The sequence below is a fragment of the Nicotiana tabacum genome, chromosome 14 (assembly GCF_000715075.1).
Source record: "Nicotiana tabacum cultivar K326 chromosome 14, ASM71507v2, whole genome shotgun sequence".
Classification (NCBI taxonomy): Eukaryota; Viridiplantae; Streptophyta; class Magnoliopsida; order Solanales; family Solanaceae; genus Nicotiana; species Nicotiana tabacum.
Genome location: NC_134093.1, coordinates 113,567,937 through 113,591,697, shown reverse-complemented (window position 1 = coordinate 113,591,697; position 23,761 = coordinate 113,567,937). Strand labels below are relative to the sequence as shown.

The window sequence follows — 23,761 nt, the reverse complement described above, 5'->3', positions numbered from 1 at the left end:
GTCAACATTGAAAGGCAAAATACCAATAAAGGGCTTAATATCTTCAGAAAAATGGGGTTGTTCAGCAACTTCAACATCGTTTTCCAATTGGTCAAAGTCAGAGAGGGCAGCGCGAGTCGAGAGCCAAGATTCAAAAGGGCTTGATCAAAGTCGAATGGCTAATCGAAAAAGATGATAAAGATAGATTCAAAGAATAGGAAGGGAGCGAAAAGAAGGAAAGTGTGGAATTGGGTTTTTGAGAAGAAGGGGTTTGTAAGGTGACAGCTAGGGTTCTTCTATGGGGGAATCTCTACCGTTTTTGAGAGGAAGGGGGGATGGGGGCTCCTCCGTTCTCTGAAGAAAGAGATGGCAAGGCTGCCCTTTTTGTGTATAGAATTGTGAGGGTTTTTGGTGAATGGGCTTGGGCTGGAGGATGATTTTTGGGGTTGATATGCAAAAACAAAGCAAGAGTGATTGATATGCATTTTTTTTTTGATTTCATGTATTAATTATGCACTTAATATGTAACTAAGTCCTAAAAATACAATTTAAAATCTAAAATGCTATGAAATTAAGATTTGAACATTTTTTATGATTTTTTATGATTTATGATATTCCTAACATGCATAAACAATGCGAACAAATGTAAAACAAATAAAGAAAAACTCTTAAAATTCATAAAAATAATAAAAATTATTTTTGGATTATTTTTAGGAGTAATTTCCTATGTGGGGCAAAGATTAGGTGCTCACAACACGTTCATCACCTATCGTGTGCGTCACCTCCAACCAATTTATATAACACCAAATTCGAAAATTTATACCCTCAGAACCAAGTTTAGAAATGTTACTTATCTCAAACCGTGTAATTTCTTACTCCGCTATACCCTTGCCTGGAGAATTGATCTCTGAAAGCCTCGTATCTAGCAACAATTAATCTGTTTCAGTCAATACAAATTATAGGAATCAATTCCATATGAAAATATAATCTTTTTCACAAAAATCTGAAATTTAACTCAAAAATCATTTGTGGGACCCAACTCCCAAGTCTCGGAATCCGACAAAAATATGAAATCCCATAACTCATTTAATTACAAGTCCAACCATACTAGTTTCACTCAAATCCGACTTCAAATCAACATTCAAATCCCCAAAATTTATTTTATGAAATTTCTACAATTTTTCCCAAATTTCCATCTCAAAATACTAATTGAATGATGAAAATAATGATATATTCATGTATATTAACCAAATCTGAGTTAGAATCACTTACCCCAAATGTGAAATAATACCCTTACCCTCGGTTATATAGTACCAAGTCTGATCTTCCAATGTGCGGTCCGTACAGTTTCAAGTGTTGTCCGCACATTTTCAAGTTCTGCAGCCGCACTTCACAGTGACTGTGCACTACCAGGCTTATGTAAAATGCCAATAACTTTCTGAACAAATATCCAAATGATTAATGCTATATATTTCTAGAGACTAGTTAAAAGGGATACAACTTTAGTTTTTTAATCATCTCCAAATTCCTTGTAAATTAAAAGATATACGCTTCCGAAGTTTGACTAGCGAACCTGCGAAATTACCTTTCTGCGACCGCGAGAAGAATTATGCAGACCGCACAATTTCAATTGCAGTCCGCACATCTTCAAGTGTGGTCTGCACAATTCCTACTGCCCCAACACTTTGGGAGTTTGAGGCCACACTTCTGCACTCTAAAATGTGCTCTCTGCACTTCAACTATTCCATAACATCGTTAGAGTGCCGAAATGCCAGGACTCGCTCAAAACTTACCCAGGAACTTATTCGAGCCACTCGAAACTCCGTTTGAATGTACCAACAAGTCCTAAAAACACGATACGAACTTAGTCGGGCCCTCAAATCATATCAAACAATATCAAAAATATGAATCGCACTCCAATTCAAGCCTATTAAAACTAAGGAAATTCCAATTTCTACGATCGATGCCGAAACCTATCAAATCAAGTCCGATTAACCTTAAATTTTGCACACAAGTCATAAATGACATAACAGAGCTATTCCAATTTCTAGAATCAGATTTCGACCCCGATATTAAAAAGTCAACTCCTCGGTCAAACTTCCAAACTTAACTTTCTATTTTAGCCATTTCAAGCCAAATTCAATTACGGACTTCAAAATAATTTTTCGGACACGCTCTTAAGTCCAAAATCATCATACGGGGCTATTGGAATCATCAAAACTCCAATCCGAGGTCGAATACTAAAACTCAATCTTGGTCGACTCTTCCACTCAAAGCTTTAACATAAAAAATCATTCTTCCGAACAAATTCTGAAACACCTGAAAAAGCAAACTGAGAATTCACGCAAGTCATAATACATTGTATGAAGCTATTCAAGACTTAAAATAGTTGAAACGAGTGTAAATACTCAAAACGACCGATCGGGTTGTTACATTCTCACCCACTTAAATATATGTTTGTCCTCGAACGTGGTAAGAATTGTTTCCAAGCCATCAGTTCACTATCCCACCTTACCACGCACATATCCGGGGGTGATCCCACGCCACCCTATTCCATAGACCTGACAAGACAACACAATTGAAGATCACTACATTAACCTTAGTCCGTAAAACTTAGAACCCAATTTCCAATATCCAAAATTTCTTACAAGACTCGTGTCTCACATCTACACACTCTATAAGTTTGAACAAGTTGTATCAAGCCATAACCAAAACATAACTACTCATCTCATCACATAACATACTACACAACTCGCATACTCACAGCACTATTCCCGATCACAATAACTACTCAAAACCAGCCTGGTACTAGTATTAAACCTCATATCAAACAAAACCTCGTTCCAAAACCTTCGTACACTGCTGATAATGAAAGAAACACGCGGAATCTCATGACCCCTTATCAGATCAACAAGTCATGGAGCTCTCTCGCCCCAACCAGAACCATAATCACTTTCTAAGTCGATATTCAATATTATCCTTCCGAATATACCGTAATCAAACCTGATAGTAACCATTCTAGGTCCAATGACCTTATATTATTAAACACAACTATCCCACAAACATGCCACACCAATATAACTCAAGCCACAACTGCGAAATCCATGTACCCAAAAATGGAAAATGTCTCAAAGAAGAGAACCGTATTGCAAGTTCAACAAGCACCACCATAACTTCAATGCTATAAGCTCATTATATATAGTAGAACCAAGACACACGAATTTAATAACAGTAACCAACTCTTCTAGAGCTCACATTAACATCACTCGCATGGACAACGCACGAGTTATAGTATCAATATCTGGACCCACACGGACAACTCACGTGCCAATAATATCAATATATAGATCTGCAAGGACAACTCACGTGCCAATAATATAATCCGCTTGGCATGGTCACAGGACTCCAGTCCAAGCATATCATACATGAGCAATAATATAAGTACACATGTATATGATAAATGAATTACGATTCTCATGCTCCTGGACTGGTTTAAATAACACGCCATAGATTAAGTAGGTGCAAAGTGTGCTATCACCACTCAAATTGGCAAGTTAACGCAGAAATAGTAACTGCCCCAATTTATTTAGGGAATTAGCCTCTTTGTAACCTCAAGTGTAGCCCATATAGTTCTCGACAAAGGTACGAATACAAGAAATGCAATAACCTTATGCTTAACAGTCAACACTAGGCATATCTTTGTCTAAGTATTCTTTCGAGTATGAATACTTACCCTGATGCCCGCACATGGCTCAAACCTCACATATGTACTCACTCGTAGTGCCCAACTATCACAAATAATTAACGTAATTAGTGCCTCCACTGAGTTTAAATAAAATACTCGCCTCAAACAGGTCGCAACCCTGAAACAATTTGCCTTTGGGAACTCCGAGTCCCCCCAAATTTATAGAACACATGAACCATCGTAACTGATCACAAATCCAGCACTCGAATGACTATTACATACTTCATGCATGATCATCCCACTAGGAATATTTCCATATTTCTTCTGTGCCATATAGTAATAATTTGAATATTAGCAGTCTATCAACTAGGTGAGTACCGCAATATCAATGAACATATGTAAGTCAAAACACAATGCGCCTTCTGACATACGCACTCTTCTCAGGAATTACCGAGCAGTTATAACATTCATCTAAATATCTGAAACTGACCATGTTGTCCAAAATTCGGGACCTTCCCTTCAAGACTGAACTGCCACCCTATACATGTAGATTTTAATCTTGCACAACACACCGCATCTATCATGCAATCATGTGAAAAGCACGAGAATCTCATTATCAACTCTGAGTCACTGGCAAATTACATACCCGGTTAGTTAGAAACCTTCTATTTGCTCTCATCTAGGAGGAAATCACAATACACAACATGTCCCCCACATCGGTAGAAAATATCTAGTTCGAACCATGGTAGAAACCATCAAGAACACTTTGAAATCCATTTGCACATAACCAAGCTATCAGAACAGAATTCCTCTAACTCGAACAAGCCACGCAGGTCACCAAACCCAAGAATATTGCCACCAAAACATCTGTAAAGACTCCACATCATAATTACCCAAAAGAACCGAGCATACCATTACTATATTGGTCTAGCATACTACCCAGTTGTCCTATTTACTTCGAGTTTCTTCTGAATTACCCTCAAGTTGACACTTCTCCTTGTCAGAACTGCACGATCGTTACCCAAAGCTCACTACAAAACATCCTAACATAAAACCACGCCGGCCTAAAGCCCATAATCCATTGTATTTAACTTAAGCACCTCCATAAATACCACAACCGTAACACTCACTTTGAAAATACCTTATGTGGATTTAAAATTATTCTTCTTACCTTTCTTATACTAAAATGTAGAATCCATAGTCATACAGAATTGCCACAAGTCCCGGCACCATTAAATGTAAATCTCAGATTCTATCCATACAAAAATCCAAAAAAATTCTTGATTGCTATATATAAATCTCGAACCCATATAACCTTCTCTGGAGTCACCCACTTTGCTTAAATCTAAATTACACCGCCCAAACGGGCTGAAAGACACGTGCCCCATTAGCACAACAACACTCAAAGAGGTAACCCTGCCTTAACACCACCTATCAAATTCATACTCTGTGCGCACTACATCCTTCACAAATAACAATTCACTCATCCCATGATTTTCATATACTCACAAAGCGCAATATAACCCGTATTTTGGAATTTCAGTACTCGAGTCATCCTTGATCTCAACCTCTGCAAGTCATAACTAATCCACAAGTATGCCTCAGACCAAAATTAAAATTTAACATATAACCATAAAATTGAATTGTCAATAGCAGGCTCCCCCACTTGGCTCAAAGCCATAAATTAAAACACTTGATAACTCCCAATACCCATACTCTATTACTGCCATAATACCGCGGTCAGTTCAACGAAAATTCTTCACAAGCTTAGGTAACACAAACAATAAAATACTTCAATTCATCTACTATGCTCGCCTTCATTCTCGTGAAGTCAAGTCAACTTTCTTAACCAGATTCAAATTCAAATCTCAACACATACACTCTGCTGGTAGAAAAGAAACTCTCCACCCAACATTATAAGGAACACACCTACGTAGATTACTCCGCGGGAGATAACCCACATGCTTAGCCTCAAATTGGCATCTTGTTATACCCTTTCGCAGCCACAATTACTACGCAATCACTTAATCTTTCTGAATCCAAACTCATTAACAAGACATGAGAATTTAATTTGTCCCACAATTTAACAACGTGAAAGAACCCTCAACATATTCATACTCGAGACTATACATCAAATCAAGACAGACACCAAGCACCTTTTTTTTCATCAAAAGGAAAACACTTCTCGTCACATTTAAACCATATTAACACATCCACAATCACATCATACTTATAATATAGACATTTAACCGATCATCGAGCCACAAATGCTTCTTGTGGGCACACTACCAGACATATGAGTCAAAATTTACAAGTTCTCACAACCGAAATTGCCGAGTCTAAGCTGCGTTCTAAACCTGGCCTCAAGTCCTCTAGACTGGTCCATCACCAAAGTATAGAATACACATCTCGAACCTCATTCATGGAATCACAAGCCAGTGATGCACAGTTGATACTGAGAACGCACATGCACAGACGAATGCGTGGAAGGAATTCAAAGAGTTATGTTTCAAGCTGAATCAATTCCGCAAGATAGAATAGAAGAGAGTGAAATTTTCCTAAGGATTCGGCAGCCTCTCGAAGATAAGTACAGACGTCTCTGTACCGATCCGCAAGACTCTACTAAACCTCCTAATAACTCGTGAGACCTATGTAACCTAGGCTCTAATACCAACTTATCACGACCCAAATCCACTTGTCGTGATGGCGCCTATTTCAATACTATCAAGCCGACAACCTTAATAAGTCATAATTTCTTTTAAGTTTGAAAACATAATATATAAATTTAATAGAAAAATCCCACATACTAATGTAAAATACACTCCCTAAACCCGGTGTCACTGAGTACATGAGCATCTAAATAATAACCAAGTCTAACTGATACGAACACTGTCTGAAAATATAGAACAGTACAATAACTGAAAGGAAAGAGAGTCAAGGTCTGCGGATGCCAAGCAACTACCTTGATAGTCTCCAACAGATAAATCCTCAAATCTTGCAACTGCCGTATCCGGAAGTACCTGGATCTGCACACGAGGTGCAGAGTGTAGTATGAGTACAACAAACTCAATAAGTAACAAGACTAACCTCTGGGTTGAAAGTAGTGATGAGCTCCGCAGGTACAATCTAGTATAAATAATGGTACCAAAATATATGCATGCTTTCAAGTTCAACAGTTAAACTCAATACAAGTGAAATAGATCAGCGCTGCATGATATGAGGAATATGTCATCTGAGTAGAAAGACCTCATGTAATACTGGTCATTGTTTATGGCCAATCCAGCCCAGGGATATTCCATTCCGTATATATATACACATCGACTGACAGTCGGTCACTCAGTACCGTATAAGGCCAATCCAGTCGTGGGTAATTTATTCCCCAAATCTAAATGATACGGACAAGATCCATGTCCAGGAAAAAATTCATCACAATACAAATAAGTAAGGCAAGTCCGTGCCCTGGGAAGTCCATCCCGAATATATAATCATCTACACTCATTGGGGGTGTATACAGACTCCAGAGGGGCTCCTTCAGCCCAAGCGTGATATAAACCCAATATGGCCTACTGCAGGCGGACAGTCTTATTCCGTATAGTAATAAAGCCTATAAGGCCTGCTGCAGGCGGGCAGCCCCGATCCAGAACAATAAAGCCTATAAGACCTGCTGCAGGCGGGCATCCCCGATCCAGAACAATAAAGCCTATAAGGCCTGCTGTGGCGTGCAGTCTGATCCCATAATAATAAAGCCTATAAGGCTTGCTGCGGCGTACAGCCCGATCCCATAATGATAATAATATATATAATGTCAATATGTCCTGCTACAGCGCGCAACTGGATCCAATAAATATCCTCACAATGGACGAATATGATTGAGTGTGAAATGTACATTTTTAAAACAATTAATTCAACAGCAACACGACTTTATGGGTCCCAAAAAATCGGCACGTAGCCTAAACATGATCTATAATAAGAGCCTCAACTCAATGTTGCTAACACATTGAAATTGTTGAGATAATAACATGATTCTTTAATTTTACAACTTCACAGGATTTATTCAAATCACAAATTCTATGGTGCACGTCCACACACTCATCACTCATCGTGTGCATCACCTCCAAACAATTTATATAACACCAAATTCGGGGATTCATACCCTCAGAACTAAGTTTAGAAATGTTACTTACCTCAAACCGTGTAATTTCTTACTCCACTATGTCGTTGACTCGAGAATTGGTCTCCGAAAGCCTCGTATCTAGCCACAATTAATTTGTTTCAGTCAATACTAATTATAGGAATCAATTCTATATGAAAATATAAATTTTTCCAAAAAAACTGAAATTTAACTCAAATATCGTCTGTGGGGCCCACATCTCGAAATTCGACAAAACTCATAAAATCCCACAACCCATTCAATTACGAGTCCAACCATACTAGTTTCACTCAAATCCGACTTCGATCGATATTCAAATCCCCAAAGTTTTTTTTATGAAATTTCTACAATTTCCCCCAAATTTCCATCTCAAAATACTAATTTAATGATGAAAACAATGATATATTCATGTATATTAACCAAATCTGAGTTAGAATCTCTTACCCCGATGAATGTCTTGAAAACTCCACGAAACATCGTCACAAACCGAGTTCCCAATGTCCAAATGTGAACTAATAACCTAACCCTCGGTTATATAGTACTACGTCTAATCTCCCAATGTGCGGTCCGCATATTTTCAAATGTTGTCCGCATATTTCCAAGTTCTGCAGCCGCACTTCACAGTGACTGCACTACCAGGTTTCAGTAAAATACTCATAACTTTCTGTACGAATATTCAAATGATTTATGCTATATCTTTCTGGAGACTAGATTCAAAGGGCTACAACCTTCTTGTTTGAATCATCTCCAAATGCCTTATACATTAAAAGATATAAGCTTCCAAAGACGAACGAACGAACCTGCGAACTCTCCTTTATGCGGCCGCGAGAAGAATTTTGCGGACCGTTCAATTTCAACTGCGGTCCGCACAATTCCTACTTCCCCAGCACTTTGGGAGCTTGCGGTCGCACTTCTGCACTCTAAAATGTTCCCTCCGCACTTTAACTATTCCATAACTTCGTCAGAGTGCCGAAATTCCCAGACTCGCTCAAAACTCACCTTGGAACTCATTCGAACCACTCGGAACTCCGTCCGAATGTACCAACAAGTCCTAAAACACGATACGAACTTAGTCGGGCCCTCAAATCACATCAAACAGTATCAAAAACACGAATCGCACTCCAATTCAAGCCTATTAAAACTAAGGAAATTCCAACTTCTACGATCGATGCCAAAACTTATCAAATCAAGTTCGATTTACCTCAAATTTTGCACACAAGTCATAAATGACAAAACGGAGCTATTCCAATTTCTAGAATCGGATTTCAACCCGGATATAAAAAAATCAACTCCCTGGTCTATCACGACCCAATTTCACCTATAGGTCGTGATGGCGCCCAACACTACAGCTAGGCAAGCCAACTAATAAGTTAAATATATATCAATTATTTTCAGAAAAAATTTCTAAGTAATTTTATTCGTTTACCAGCAATATTAAAGAGAATAGAAAAGATACCGATTAATTTAAATTCAAGAAAATAATACAAATTCCAAATTCTAATAATGTGTATGCCAAGACCTGGTGTCACAAGTGTATGAGCATCTAGTAGATTATACAAAAACCCCAAATACTGTCTGAAATAAAAATAGACAAAATGAAAATACAAGGAAGAGGCACTGGTAGCTGGAGAACGGCACAGAGAGGCAGCTCACAACTATACCTCTGGATAACGTGGGTGCAAGACGATAGGTCCCCCACTAGTACTTGCCTCAGGTACTGCACAAAAGTGTAGTAAGGGTAGTATGAGTACGTAAACAACGCGTACCCAGTAAGTATCAAGCCTAATCTCGAAGTGGTAGAGACGCGATGACCGACTTTGACACTCACTATGGGTCAATAATAATATTTGAAATAAAACTAGAATATCTAAATTAGCATGATTCACATAATATAACAATAATTTATTTAACCAGTAGAAATAATTAAATACCTTCAAATGCAACAATTCTCAATATATTAATTAAAATTCTTCAATTCCAATAAATTTCCAATTTATCAATTAGCCTCATTTACAGAAATAACAATAATTCCTTAACAAGCAGAGATAATAATTCTTCAAATTTCAAAGATTTTTAATATATCAATTAGCTTCACAAGCTGAAATAAACTATCAAAGTATCGTATAATTATTATTATTATTAGGCCCGATTTTTGTCGAGGTCGTACGGCCCGATCCAGAATATCGTGTACATTGCCGAGGGGCATGCGACGCGGTCCATAGATGCATTTATCCTGCCGAGGCGTTCGGCCCACTCTACAAGAAAGGAGGACAATTTCTTATGTACCTCTGGAAGGAAAGTATATTTATTATAAGATAAATTCGGGAGGAAGAATAATTTTTTTTAACAATTAATAATTTTAAACAGAAAATCAAGCATATGAGATTTCCATCCTTTAATATCTTTATCTGACAATTCACAATATATTTATATATATCAATTATATACATCAAATATTTTAATTAATAAAGAATACAATTTACACAAGTAATTCATGCTTTGAGTCCTAAACTACCCGAACTTTAGCATTAATAGTAGCTACGCACAGACTCTCGTCACCTCGTGCATACGTAGCCCCCACAATTAGCAATAATTATTACTTTAATTACCTATGGGGTAATTTCCCCCTCACAAGATTAGACAAGAGACTTACCTCGTCTTGCTCCAATTTAATCCACTAGAAGGCCTTTTTCATGATTATCCAACTCTGTCTGGCTCGAATCTAGCTAAAATAATTCGATACAATCACTAAAAATTATAGGAATTCTATAAGAAAATATTACATTTTCAATAAAAATTTCGAAATAACTTAAAAATTTATCTGTGGGGCCCACATCTCGGAATCTGACGAAAGTTATGAAATATGAACGTCCACTCAACCACGAGTCTACCCATACCAAAATTACTAAATTCCGATAACAATTCGGCTCTCAAATCCTCAAATCTATCCAAGAGGGTTTTCAAACTTTTCTAACTCAATTCACCACTTAAATGATAAAAACATTGATGAATTCGGGTAATTTAACCAATATTGAGTTAAGAACACTTACCCTGTTGTTTTCTCTGAAAATCTCCCAAATATCATCCAAATCCGAGCTCCAAATCGTTAAAAATGGTCCCATTTTCAGAACTTAAACTCTCTGACCAGTGATTCCTTCTACGCGATCGCGAACTTCCTCACACGATCGTGTAGCACAAATTTTTCTGCCTAGAAAATAACCCTACGCGATCGCGATGCACAAGGTTCCAACTCTATGCGATCGCATCCCTCTTCACGCAATCGCATAGAGCAAACGCGTGGCCCAACTTCCTCTCCATTTTCCCCTACGCGGTCGCAAACAATGCCACACGATCGTGATGCACAGACTGTCCCAACCTACGCGATCGCGGACGTGCCCACGCTATCACATAGAACAATATTTCCAGCTACCCATATTAAGCCTACGCGATCGCGTATAAGGAAATCAGAAGAAAAATACGAGCAGCTATCAGTAGTCTCCCAAAGGTCAAAAGTGATCCATTACCCGTCTGAAACTCAACCGAGCCCCTCGGGACCTCAACCAATTATACCAACAAGTCCCAAAACATCATACGAACTTAGTCAAACCCTCAAATCACACCAAACAACGCTAAAATCACGAATCATCCTCCAATTCAAGCTTAATGAAACTTAAGATTTTCAACTTCTACGTTCGGTGTCAGAACTAGGGGTGGCTAGTGGGCCGATTAGGACCGGGACCGGCCCAGGACCGCGAGCCCACATGGGCGGTGATCCTAAACGGTCCTAACCGGATAGGACCGTGGGGTGGTGGGCCGGGTAGTGGGCCGGTCTCATAGGGGAGACCCGCGAGACCGGGACCGTTTAGGACCGGGACCGGCTCAGAAGTGGGCCGGTTCAAACGGTCCTAAATGGGCCCAACGGATAATTTTTTAAAAAAAAATTTTTGACCGTTTGGCCATTTAAAAACTAGCCGTTTGGTCTGCCAAAATAGTCGTTGGCTATTTGCAAAATAGCCATTTAACCCCCAAAATTTTATTTTAACCCCAAACTTTTTATAATTATACTTTTTCCCTATTTTTAACTATAAATACCCTCTCATTCTTTCATTTTTCTCACAAAATCATCAATATCTCTCAATCTCTCTCTAATATTCTTCTATAATTGCTTACTTAATTGTTACAATTTGTGCAAATTTGTGAAGTTGGTGAATTGAAGTCTTCAGGTCTTCAACGATAATTATTTTTCAACAAGTTATTCGTCAATTCGGTAAACTCGTTCCAACTCTTAAGTTTTAATATTATAGTTTTGTTTGTTTTATTTACTTTGCTTGATTAATTAAGATGGCTTATTCCCTAAAAAAAATATTTAGTAAAAATAAGAAAAAATCCAAGAGTGGTGAATCTAGTGGCCAATCTGTTCCTCCTCCACTTCCCCCGGCTCCCCGACCGAAACCTGTTACCCGTCCTACACTTGCTATTCTTGATAGCGATAATAGTTTATTATAATTTACCGAGAGTCAATTTTGCCATAATATTGCACCCGGTGAACAATTAAATCGTGAATATATGAATGCTCTTTATGGTAATCCAACTATTGATGAAAATGATAATGAAGAAATAGATTTTGATGAAACGCAACCGGATGACGATACACCCACTAGTCCTGCTCCTGAAGTTAACCCAACTAATAATAATCCAAATGATCCCCCGTCTGACCCTCCTGTTACTGCCCCTACTTTTTCTAGATAACCTTCTAAACGGGCAGAAACATCTCTTGTTTGGCCATTTTTTACTCAACTAAGAGAAAAAAATAGGGCTAAGTGTAACACTTGTGGCAAAGAGTTAGTTTTTAAATATGTTGGAAGTCGGGGGGGAGGGTCTTTGGCCGAGGGGACAAGTGCACCTAGTATGGCTGACCTTAGTACCGGGTCAAATCAATTTCAACCGGGAATTAACACTGTTACCGGTGGTATTTTATATTATGATCCAAAAAGAAATTGGGAAGAATTGGCAAAAATGGTTACTGTTATGTGCTTACCCTATAGTTTTCCTTCTAACCCTCACTTTATACATTATATTAGAAAAGTTTATAATCCTACTTATAAAGGTTTTCCTCGCACAACCGTAAAGAGTGATATTTATAAATATAAACATGAATATGAATAATATTTGCGCTATTTAATTACTCATATAAATTATCGTGTTGCTATTACAGCTGATATTGGTAGAAGTGGTAATGACTGTGATTACCTTACTGTTACCAGTCATTGGATTGATGAGGATTGGATAATGTAAAAGCGCATTATTGCTTATAGAATAATTAATTCACTTCACACGGGGCAGTTTATTTCTAGCACGATTACAGATATTTATAGATATTTTTGTATTAGTGATAAAATAATGTCAGTTTCAATGGATAATGCTACTAGTAACACAAATGTTGTAGCCTTGCTTACCACTACACTAAATCCTGCATTTAGTAACATTTTTAATGTTAGATATATTTGTCATATTTACCATTTAATTGTGGGTGATGGTATGCGAATTTTAAATGTTGAAATTAAAAAGGTTAAAATGGCTCTTAATTGGCTTTTTTATTCAAACCGTAGAAGTAAACTTAGAGAATATTTTAAAAGATGCGATGAATTTGGCCTAAGAGAAAGAAAGGTTCCTAAACCTTGTCCAACTAGATGGAATTACATGCATGAAAGTTTAGTTGTTGCATATGAATATAGAAACCCATAAACTCAACGTTTAATGCTCATGTAAGTGATGATGATGAGCACCTTACAAATGCGGATTGGGCTAATGTTAAAATGCTTGTAGATTTTTTAGAAAAATTTTATATTGCTACAAATAAATTTTCTGGGCAATATTATCCTACTATTTCTAACTGTTTAGTTTATATTGCAGAACTTGCAAATTTGTTTGATCATTTTTCAGAGGGTGGGGAAATTTATCAACTTGCTATTGATTCCATGAGAAAAAAATTTAAAAAATATTTTTTCCCTATTCCCCCTATTTATGGTGTTACTGCATTGTTAAATCCTACTATGAAATTAGGAGGTCCTTAATTTTGGTATGAAACTGTTTATAATGGTTTAGTACTTGAAGATGAGGAGTTGTCTACACTTGCGGACGCAATAGCCTCAATTAAAATAAATGTTTAAACTATTTATAATGCTTATCAAGTTGCATTAGATCATGCTAGACCAAATATTCCAACTCCTTCTTCTTCTAGTTCTCAATCATCTAAAAGAACTGCGGGAGTAAGAACACTTAGTGCTTGGGCAGGGTTCAGGGGTTCTCAAGGTTCTAGTACTAGTGATTTTTCACAACTAAATGAGTTTGAAGTTTATTTGTCACAGGGAATTGAGGAAGTGAATCCCGACGGCTCCTTTAATATTTTGGAATGGTGGAAGGACAAAGAAAAATACTTTCTGATTCTTTCAAGGATGACCCGAGATATTTTAACTATTCAAGCTTCAACAGTGGCATCAGAGAGCGTTTTCAGTCAAGCAAGACTTCAACTCGGTGATTATAGAGAGTCTATGAGGGAGAGCTTGGAAAAATCAGTACTTTTCAGAGATTAGATCCCTTCGGAAAGAAGAAATGTTGGACTTGCTGAATCACAACCAGAGGTAGACGAAACTTATGAAGAAATGCTAGCTGAACTTGCGGGGGATGATGCTTCGCCTGGAAGCGGTGATGACCAAGCTTCATTTCCGCCACCACCAACGGAAATTCCTCCGGACCTTGAAGGATTTATGAAATTTGTAAGAGATACCATGTAAATTAATATGTAACTTGTATTTTGGCACATATTGATTAGTTTCTTTTTTTTTTCTCAATGGTGGCATTAGCACCTTGTTGTGCTCATTCCATAGGGGGAGGAAGACTAAGAAAGATACTGCCATATTTTTTTAATGCTATAATAAAAATATAACGCATTGCTTTGAATATCTCTTTACAATATTTTTGTCTTTTTATATACCTTAAGCTATACATATAGTATAATATAGTATATACTATATATATATATATATATATATATATATATATATATATATATATATATATATATATATATATATATATATATATATACACACACACACATCTTACTATATACATAGTATATAAGCCATATTCGATAGTATACATCTTACGATATACTATATATACATCTTAATATAGTATATATATAGTAATGTATAAATCTTAAGATGTATATATATTAAATCGAATATAGCTTATATATCTTAAGATGTATATATAGTATAGTATAGTATAGTATATATATTATAACGCATTGCTTTGAATATCTCTTTACAATATTTTTGTCTTTAAATTTGAATTAAAAAATTTAGGTGACAATTCTATAATATAATTTACTAGGAATTGCCTTAGATATTTTTATTACCATTTTTTTCTCTAACTTGTATAAAAATAATTTAAAAAATAAAAAGTTTCCGTTGGGTCCACTTGGGCCCGCTTAGGCCCGGGACCGGCCCACTTAACACGGGACCGCTAGTTCGTGGTCCCAGTCCCGGACCGGTTCCAACGAGAAGCCCACGAAGACCGGGACCGCTTAGGACCGGCCCGCCTAGGACCGGCCCACTTAGGACCAGGCCCGCGAAGCCCACTTAGGACCGGGCCCGGCCCACATGCCACCCCTAGTCAGAACCTATCAAATCAAGTTCGATTGACCTCAAATTTGCACACAAGTCATAAATAACATAACGGAGCTATGAAAATTTTTGGAACTGGATTCCGACTCCGATATCAAAATGTCAACACCTCGGTCTAAACTTTCAAACTTAAATTCCTATTTTAGCCATTTCAAGCCTAATTTAACTACGGACTTCCAAATAAAATTCCGAACATGCTCCTAAGTCCAAAATCACCATATGGAGCTGTTAGAATCGTCAAAATTCTATTCCGGGGTTATTTTCTCAAAATATTGACCGAAGTCAAACTTGGTCTTTTAAAGCCAACTTAAGGAACCAAGTGTTCTGATTTCAACCCAAACACTTCCAAATTCTGAACCAACCATCCCCGCAAGTCATAATTCATTAAAAGCACATACGAAAAGTTTTATTTTTAGAGAACGGGGTTCTAAAAGTCAAAATAACCGGTTGGGTCATTACACGGTCAAACTTCCAAACTTAACTTTCTATTTTAGCCATTTCAAGCCAAATTCAACTACGGACTTCAAAATAATTTTTTGGACACGCTCCTAAGTCCAAAATCACCATACAAAGCTATTGGAATCATCAAAACTCAAATCCGAGGTCGAATACTAAAACTGAAACTTGGTCAACTCTTCCAACTCAAAGCTTCAACATATAAATTCATCCATCTAAACAAATTCTAAAACACATAAAAACGCAAACCGACAATTCACACAAGTCATAATACATCGTATGAAACTATTCAAGACTTAAAATAGTTGAAAGGAGCGTAAATACTCAAAACGACCGGTCGGGTTATTACATATGGATATCCATATTATCCCCTCGTTAACGCATTTTTTATCCGTATTAAATATGAATCGAGTAGGATAATTTATTCGCTTTTATATTATCCATTTTTAACCCGCTCATATCCGACCCGACCTGACTGTTTGCCGCCCCTAGTCATGTTACTAAGTTAAAATAAAAAAATTAAGATTTAAATTAGTTTTCAAGTGTTATTTTGTTCGAACATACTAAAAAGAAATGTCTCAAATAAAACACAAAGAGTCCTAGTAATGAAAGGTGCTTCTACAATCAAAACCAAAATCACATTAAAATTATTGAGTATTACATGCCACCAAGCCACCACCAAAAATCTTTCCCCCGATGTTTTTTTTTCTTCAAAATATAAAAATAAAATAATGAGTTACATCGACCTATGATTTACATTGGGTTAGAAATTCCATTTTAGTGTTTTTTTTCTAACCATTTGATATGCGAACTCACTGGCCAGACTAATTACAAATTCATGACTCATATAACCCCTTTAAGGGGAAAGCCGTCACTGCCAGAAATTTCTCCATTCATAAGGCTCAAATCAAATATTGTTGATTAAAGATGATGGGATCTCATTCATGCTATCACATCCCTCGGTAAAAGTTTCATTTCTAGTACTTCTCTGATCACTTGAACTCAAGAGTTGTTCCAAGTAATCAACACCCAAATCTTCAAACACTATTGCATTAACATTCTCTTTTTTTACTTCCCTTACTTTATAATTTTTCCTCTTCCTCATAGAGTGTCTCTTTTTTAAAGCCAACACAGGTGAACAACCTTCTTCTACGTAACACTTCATTCCATTAAGAGATTCCATAACTCTTTCCACTGGAAAATTCAAAATTGCCCCCGAACCTCGCGTCGAAAAAGCAGCTTGATCATAAGCCAAAGCAGCTGCTTCTGCACTATCAAATGTCCCTAGCCATACCCTTAGTCCATTTCTTGTTGAATCTCTTATTTCTGCTGCAAATTTGCCCCACGGCCGCCGCCTTACGCCTCTATAGGTCCTTTCCTTTGAGGGTTTTGGCTCAGAAACCGAGCTAACTTCCTCGTAGCTACTGGAATCACGTGAACTCGCCAGCATTCCATAACCGTCCCTAGAGGTGGTTTCTTGAGCAAGTAAGCCATAGAGAAACATCTCGTCGGAGTCGTTTACGTTGAAAGGAAGGGAAGAAGTGTTGATATTCAGATGGTAGAGCAAATTAAGAGAAGAAGAATCCATTGTTTCTATTTTTCAAAATGTTAGTTGAATTCAAAGAAAGAGGTGAATACTCCGTTTTAGTAGTAGTCCGTTATGTGGAGAAAGTTGTTGAAGATTGGTCCTCTTTTATAGTCCTAATTAGGACTGGCCTACTAAGAAGATCTAGATAGAATATAAAATTTTATATATTTGGTGTGACAGTAATATTACTAGAAAGTAAAAAAGAAAATAAAATACTACCTCCCTTTAAATTTAGTTGAACATATTTGACTAGGAACAAATAGATTTTTTTTTTTAGAAAAAACTTTTGAAGTTTGTGGTGTTAAGCATATAATAATATTTAGGAAAGTCTAAAAGTTTGTAATTAAGAATAACATGAGAGTTTGAATTAAATTTGTACTCGTATCTAAAAATAAAATTAATTTTTGAAACAGGTTTAAAAGAAAATAAGGTAATGTAAATAAAAGTGAAGGGAGTAAGAGTGCAAAAAAGAAAGAAATAAGTAGTGCTAGGAAAAAATATTTGATTGTAAACGTTTGAAATTTAAAAAATAAATAAAGACTCTTAAAAATTGATAATTTTAAATATGTAATAACATTTACGAATTATAAAAACTTCCATTAAGAATAACATGATAAGTTTAAGTTAAATTATTCACAATTCAAAAATAAATTACTCCTTATATAAAATTGTGAATATAAAAAAAAAAAGATCACATAAACATGAGCAGAGGGAGTAAGAGTGCAAATAAGAAAGGGAGAAAAATAGTGCTGGGAAAAAATATTTGAGGGTGAAAAAGACAGAAGGAAAAAGAAGTGACCAAGGAGGATGTTTTGGGTTTATTTTATGGCTTTAATATAATTAATTAATTTAGAGATAATTAGACAAGTGTGCGAATAGCACACGTGGGTCAAACAAGTCTTGAATGACTTCGGCAACCAAGAAGTTTTATTGACCTTTCTTATTGTTCTTTTGAATTTTAACTTTTAGAAACGGCGATATATTTTTTATTTTGTGCATTATTATACAGTATTCATACATCTATATAAACAATGTAATTTAAAAGTGTATGAAAATACATTAACTTTGTATAAAAATATATAACGATGTATAAAAGTGTGACATCGCTAGTTATATTGACAAACTTCTTCTGTGATTTTTAGTTATAACGCTAGTTTAAAACCAGTCCAAATCTCTACAGAATAACTTCAAATTTTGTCGATAACCTCCTGAGACTATTTCTAACAAATCTAAACAACATTTACATACAATTTTTTTACAAAAAATAAATTCGAAATTCAATCCATTTCTTCGAGCTAGTTCAATAGTCTTACCATGCACGTAATAGTTTGAACGTACAAACTATACTTAGTCGTATTATTAAGGAGGACCTGCAAAGCAACATAGGTTATATGTGAGTCCCATGATTGGAGAAAATACTAGTAGAAAGAGTTCACCTATTAAATAAGTTTAGTCAAGTTAGTGAATATTGGATACTAGATAGTTAAATAAAAATAATATATTAGAATCAATTGTAGATTTAACGAAAAATAGGGTATAATTGAAGAGAGAGAAAATTATACAGGTGATTCCTATTAGTTGAAAATTTATTTAGACATATTGTTAATGCGTTTAATTTAGAAATTATATAGGTGATACTAATTAGTTGAAAATTTATTTAGTTATTTAGTTAATACGTTTATTTTAGATTCTATATTTAAAGGAATCGTTTAGTCCTATTAGAGATTCTTATGCCACAAGAGAACATAGAGAACTTTTAGTGTTTTTCATTTTTATTTGTATTATAAAATATTGGCTTGGAATGAAACTAAATGGAGAAATGCTTAAGGAAAATTCATATAGCAGATCCTAATGTTTATGATTGAAGCATAATTATCATTGTTTATTATTGTTGCTTGTTTATATGGATTTATTGGCATCATATTTCATAAATTAATTTTAGAACTTACAAGAAATTAACTTTGAATATAGAATAAAATAGTTGAAAACATACTTCATGACAATTAAAAGAAAATTTTAAAACAAAATAAATATTAAACCTTATATAATAAGAGCATTTTTAATATTTGTACGGTGCAGGTAAGTTCTTTCCATACTTCATTGGCATTTGGATTTTTTTTTGTTGGTCTAATTATTTGGTAATCGAAATTCATCGGCCCAACTAATTCAAAGTTGTATAGCATCCGTTTAAGAGGAAGCACTTTTTATCAGGGATTTCTCCATTTTCAAAACTCGAACTCAAGGTCTTTGGTTAAGTGTGAAAGGATTCCGTTCATCCCGATTCCCACGGCACCCTTTGGTGGTAATTTTGAAATGTTTCCCAAACTTAAGCCACCACATTATATTATTTGAAAGTTTGGAGTTTAAGAAACTAATTATTAATTGCATATTGATACTTTAATAGAGGCAAGAATCTGCTGATAGGATGAATCATCATTTCCAGTTGCGTGTTTTATCTCAATTTGATTTTTGAAACAGTTTCCAGTCTTAAGGATTTGCACCACTTTAAGAGATTCATGTGAACCAATTTAAAGATAATCCTAATTGCCACTACTTCACGTTACATTTTCTTGCATTTTGCATTCTAAGGTAAATTTTATATTATTTCAAGGGGTTCATTAACCTTATAAAAGGTCATTTATCATGAGAAGAATGGATATTTAAGTGTCCAAATACATGTCCCTTTTGAAAATCAAGAAAAACGTCATAAGAAAATTAGATAGCTTTTGAGGTTTGAAAGTCTTTTGTGAAAGAATGAATACTGCACCTCGGTGCTGACCTCTCCTTCAAGGGTGAGTCTCCACTTGGCTACATTCTTTATTACTTTCTACGTTTTAATTTATGTGACGATATTGAATTGAACATGTAAATTAGAAAATACATATATATAAATTTTTGGATCTCGTGACTTAATGATATTTATGAGATTTTAAGACTATAAAAGCATGTTATCAAGAATAAAAGTATAAGTTTAAAGTTTAATTATTTTTAGGATATACTAATAAAATATATTAGTGACAGACTGTCTATATTACACCCTTGGGGTACAGCCTTTCTTCGGACCTTGCTTGAATGCGGGAAGTTTCATGCACCTGACTGCCCAATATTTTGAGAATCAACTAGTCCACTTAGTTAAATTCTTACATTTATTGGCCTTTTTCGTTCTCGTATGACATCCGATATCTATTTTAGGGCTCCGACTAATTTCGATTCATGCTGCGTAATGTGCACTAATGTGGTAAGCGCTTCATACCATATTCATTCGTAGGTCTCGAACCCGAAACCTCTAATTAAGGACGAAAGTGTCATATTCATTCCGCTACAATCTTTGATGGTGCATTTCTATTCCATATGGGACAGAGTTGAGCCATTTTTGTCGCAATGTGTCTCCCTTTTTAAGGTTAGATTAACTAATTTTTAGGGTAAATTTCACAAATGGTCATATAACTATAACTTTTTTTCACTAAAGTCAAATAACTTTATTTTCTCACACAAAAATCATATAACTATGACTTTTTTTCACCAAAGTCATATAACTATATTTTCTCACAATAAAATCATAAAACTTTTACTAACTCACACAAAAATCATAGTGATTGAAAAATATAATTTTTTTCAGTAGTATTTTCTTATTTTCGGTCTAATAAATAATAATCCAATTAAAATAAGGATGAGCCAACACGACCTGACCCACCCGACCCAATACTCATATATAAAAATTAAAATAATACTAAAAGTGAATTGTAAATCCTTCAAAACATGATACTTCTATCTTTTATTTTTCTTTTCAAGATTTTTATTCAAATCGATAGCATTTTTATTTCAAGTGCTCTCTAATTATACCTTTTATTTCCTAATTTGTTGTTGTCAGAATCTCATGCATTCCGAACTAAGTTTCTTATGGGGAAAGAATTCACTTTTAGTATTATTTTAACTTACGTATATGAGTTTTGTTGGGTCATTCCTATTTTAAGGGAAAAATATAAAATTAATCGGCAGGCAGAAACTAATTGCATTTATATATATATACCACTATGATTTTTGTGTGAGGTAATGAAAGTTTTATGATTTTTGTGTGAGAAAACAAATTTATATATATATATATATATTATCGGCTATTATTTTTGGGAACGGCTAAAAATATACTCATATTTCTCCTATTTTAATTGGATAATTATTTATTAGATTGAAAATAAAAAATAAAAAAAATATAAAATAAGAAAATACTACCGAAAAATTTATTTTTCGACCACTATGATTTTTGTGTGAGTTAGTGAAAGTTTTATGATTTTTGTGTAAGAAAACAAAGTTATATGACTTTGATGAGAAAAAATTATAGTTATATGATTTTTGTGTGAGAAAACAAAGTTATATAACTTTTTGTCATAATTATATGACCATTTATGAAATTTATCCCTAATTTTTATAGCAATATTGAGTTACAATTAATATCTTTTCTAAACAAAAGAAGAGTGCCATAAGATTTATTTCAAAGATAAAGATGGTTGCTCGTCTTGAAATTTGCTGTGATATGATAAAGTTTTTGGAGCATTCCGTAATCTGGACGTTGCTCTATCAATTATACTACTTCCATTTCAATTTATATGTTTTAGTTTTATTAATATATTATAAAAAGTTACATATTCATATTTATTAATTTTATAATTCTATTATTTTTTTATCCTTAATAAGACTTCTTTATATGAATAGCATGCCATGTTTAAAATCACAAGATATAAATGATATTTTTTTATATGTTATACAAACATTTAAAAAATATAGTAAAATTCAAAATCTTTTTATGATAGCTAAAATTTTATGTATAATTAAACTAAGACATAAAAATGAAAAAGGAGGGAATACTTTAGAGTTGTCTCTTACTATATTGCGTTTTTTTTTAATCAGTAATTATGTTCTCAACTCATAACAATAGCAACAATCATAGTAGACTTACAATCTACTCTAATTTCAAATTGGATTAAACAAATGGAGGAAATACCAAACCTCCAATTGATTAGTGAAAGTGGATATCACGACCACATAAACGATATAATATATTCCAAGTATCAGATGGGAAGCAGAATTAAGCAGTTTTCTAGAACCCAAGAACGGTAATAAATCAAATTCCTATATTGCGACATTCATGTTGGTTTAAACTTATAGTCGAATTTCATTTATTTTGTAATTATTTTGATAAATAACTGATATACTCTTATAGGTTAAAATTCATCAAAAATCTCGTAGAGAAAATCTGCAAATTTATCTTTAATAACTTATCATAGTCGAACTAGCCGAGAATCTATTGGAAATAATCTTTCTATTTTCGTAAGGCAAGGTAAGGTCTGCATATACACTACTCTTCCTAGACTCCACTAACGCAATTTCACTGGGTTTGTTGTTGTCGTTCTTGTCATAGCCAACCCCGCCTAACTATTCAATTATACACCAGATGGTCAGAAAATAAAATAAAGAAATAAATAGAAGGAAAATAACAAAAATTAGTGATGCGTCGTCATCTAGCTTTTCATTTTCATTTACATTTACATTTTCATCCTTCCTCTTTTATGGAAAGAGAGAAAAATCATACTACAAGTTTTTAAAAATATAAAATTGAGCGCCGCCAGATAATCACAACGAAGGACAATAAATAAATAAATAAATAATGAATTCCCAATAGTCAAGAACTCTGATGATATGAACTGGTTAGGCAGGCTAAGATGTAACACATTCATGGTACATAGTCTCTTCTTTGCTTTTCCACGTTTTCATAGGAAACTGTTGAGCAAATGATTTTATATGTAATACGAAGATTTTATGTGTTTTATTTATAATCTTTTGTGTTAGTTTTTACTGTTCTCTTTAGATGGATTATATGACTAAATTAACATTTGTAACGGACTACATAACCAAATCTTCTCTCCCTTTCCACCAGCTTATGTGTGAGCGAAGAATGTGGAATTTTAGAGTGAAAGCGTGATTGAAAAAATGACATGTCAAAATTCTATGCTAATTATAGAGAATGCACGAATGGTGAGGAGGAGAGGTGGATCCAGCATTTTAAAAGTATGGGTGCACTGTTATGAAGATGGTGATCTAGAATTTATATTTGACGGGTTTAACTTTAATCTCTTACCATAAACCCACTATAATTTTAAAATTATAGTTTAAAATTATCACGATCCCAAATCCCCTTTGTAGGATGTCGTGACGAC

The 23,761-nt window shown here is 34.8% G+C and overlaps 1 protein-coding gene across 1 annotated transcript; it reads right to left on the bottom strand.

The window, feature by feature from the left end:
* Nucleotides 1–16,609: 16,609 nt before the first annotated feature.
* Nucleotides 16,610–17,606, bottom strand: LOC107823004 (ethylene-response factor C3-like). Its single transcript, XM_016649586.2, has one exon. The coding sequence runs from the start codon at nucleotides 17,547–17,549 to the stop codon at nucleotides 16,869–16,871; it is 681 nt and encodes a 226-aa protein (XP_016505072.1). The 5' UTR covers nucleotides 17,550–17,606; the 3' UTR covers nucleotides 16,610–16,868.
* Between the last annotated feature and the right edge of the window lie 6,155 nt (nucleotides 17,607–23,761).

Excerpts from the sequence above, each read along its gene's own strand:
- LOC107823004 (XM_016649586.2), bottom strand. The coding sequence starts at position 17,549 with ATGGATTCTTCTTCTCTTAATTTGCTCTACCATCTGAATATCAACACT.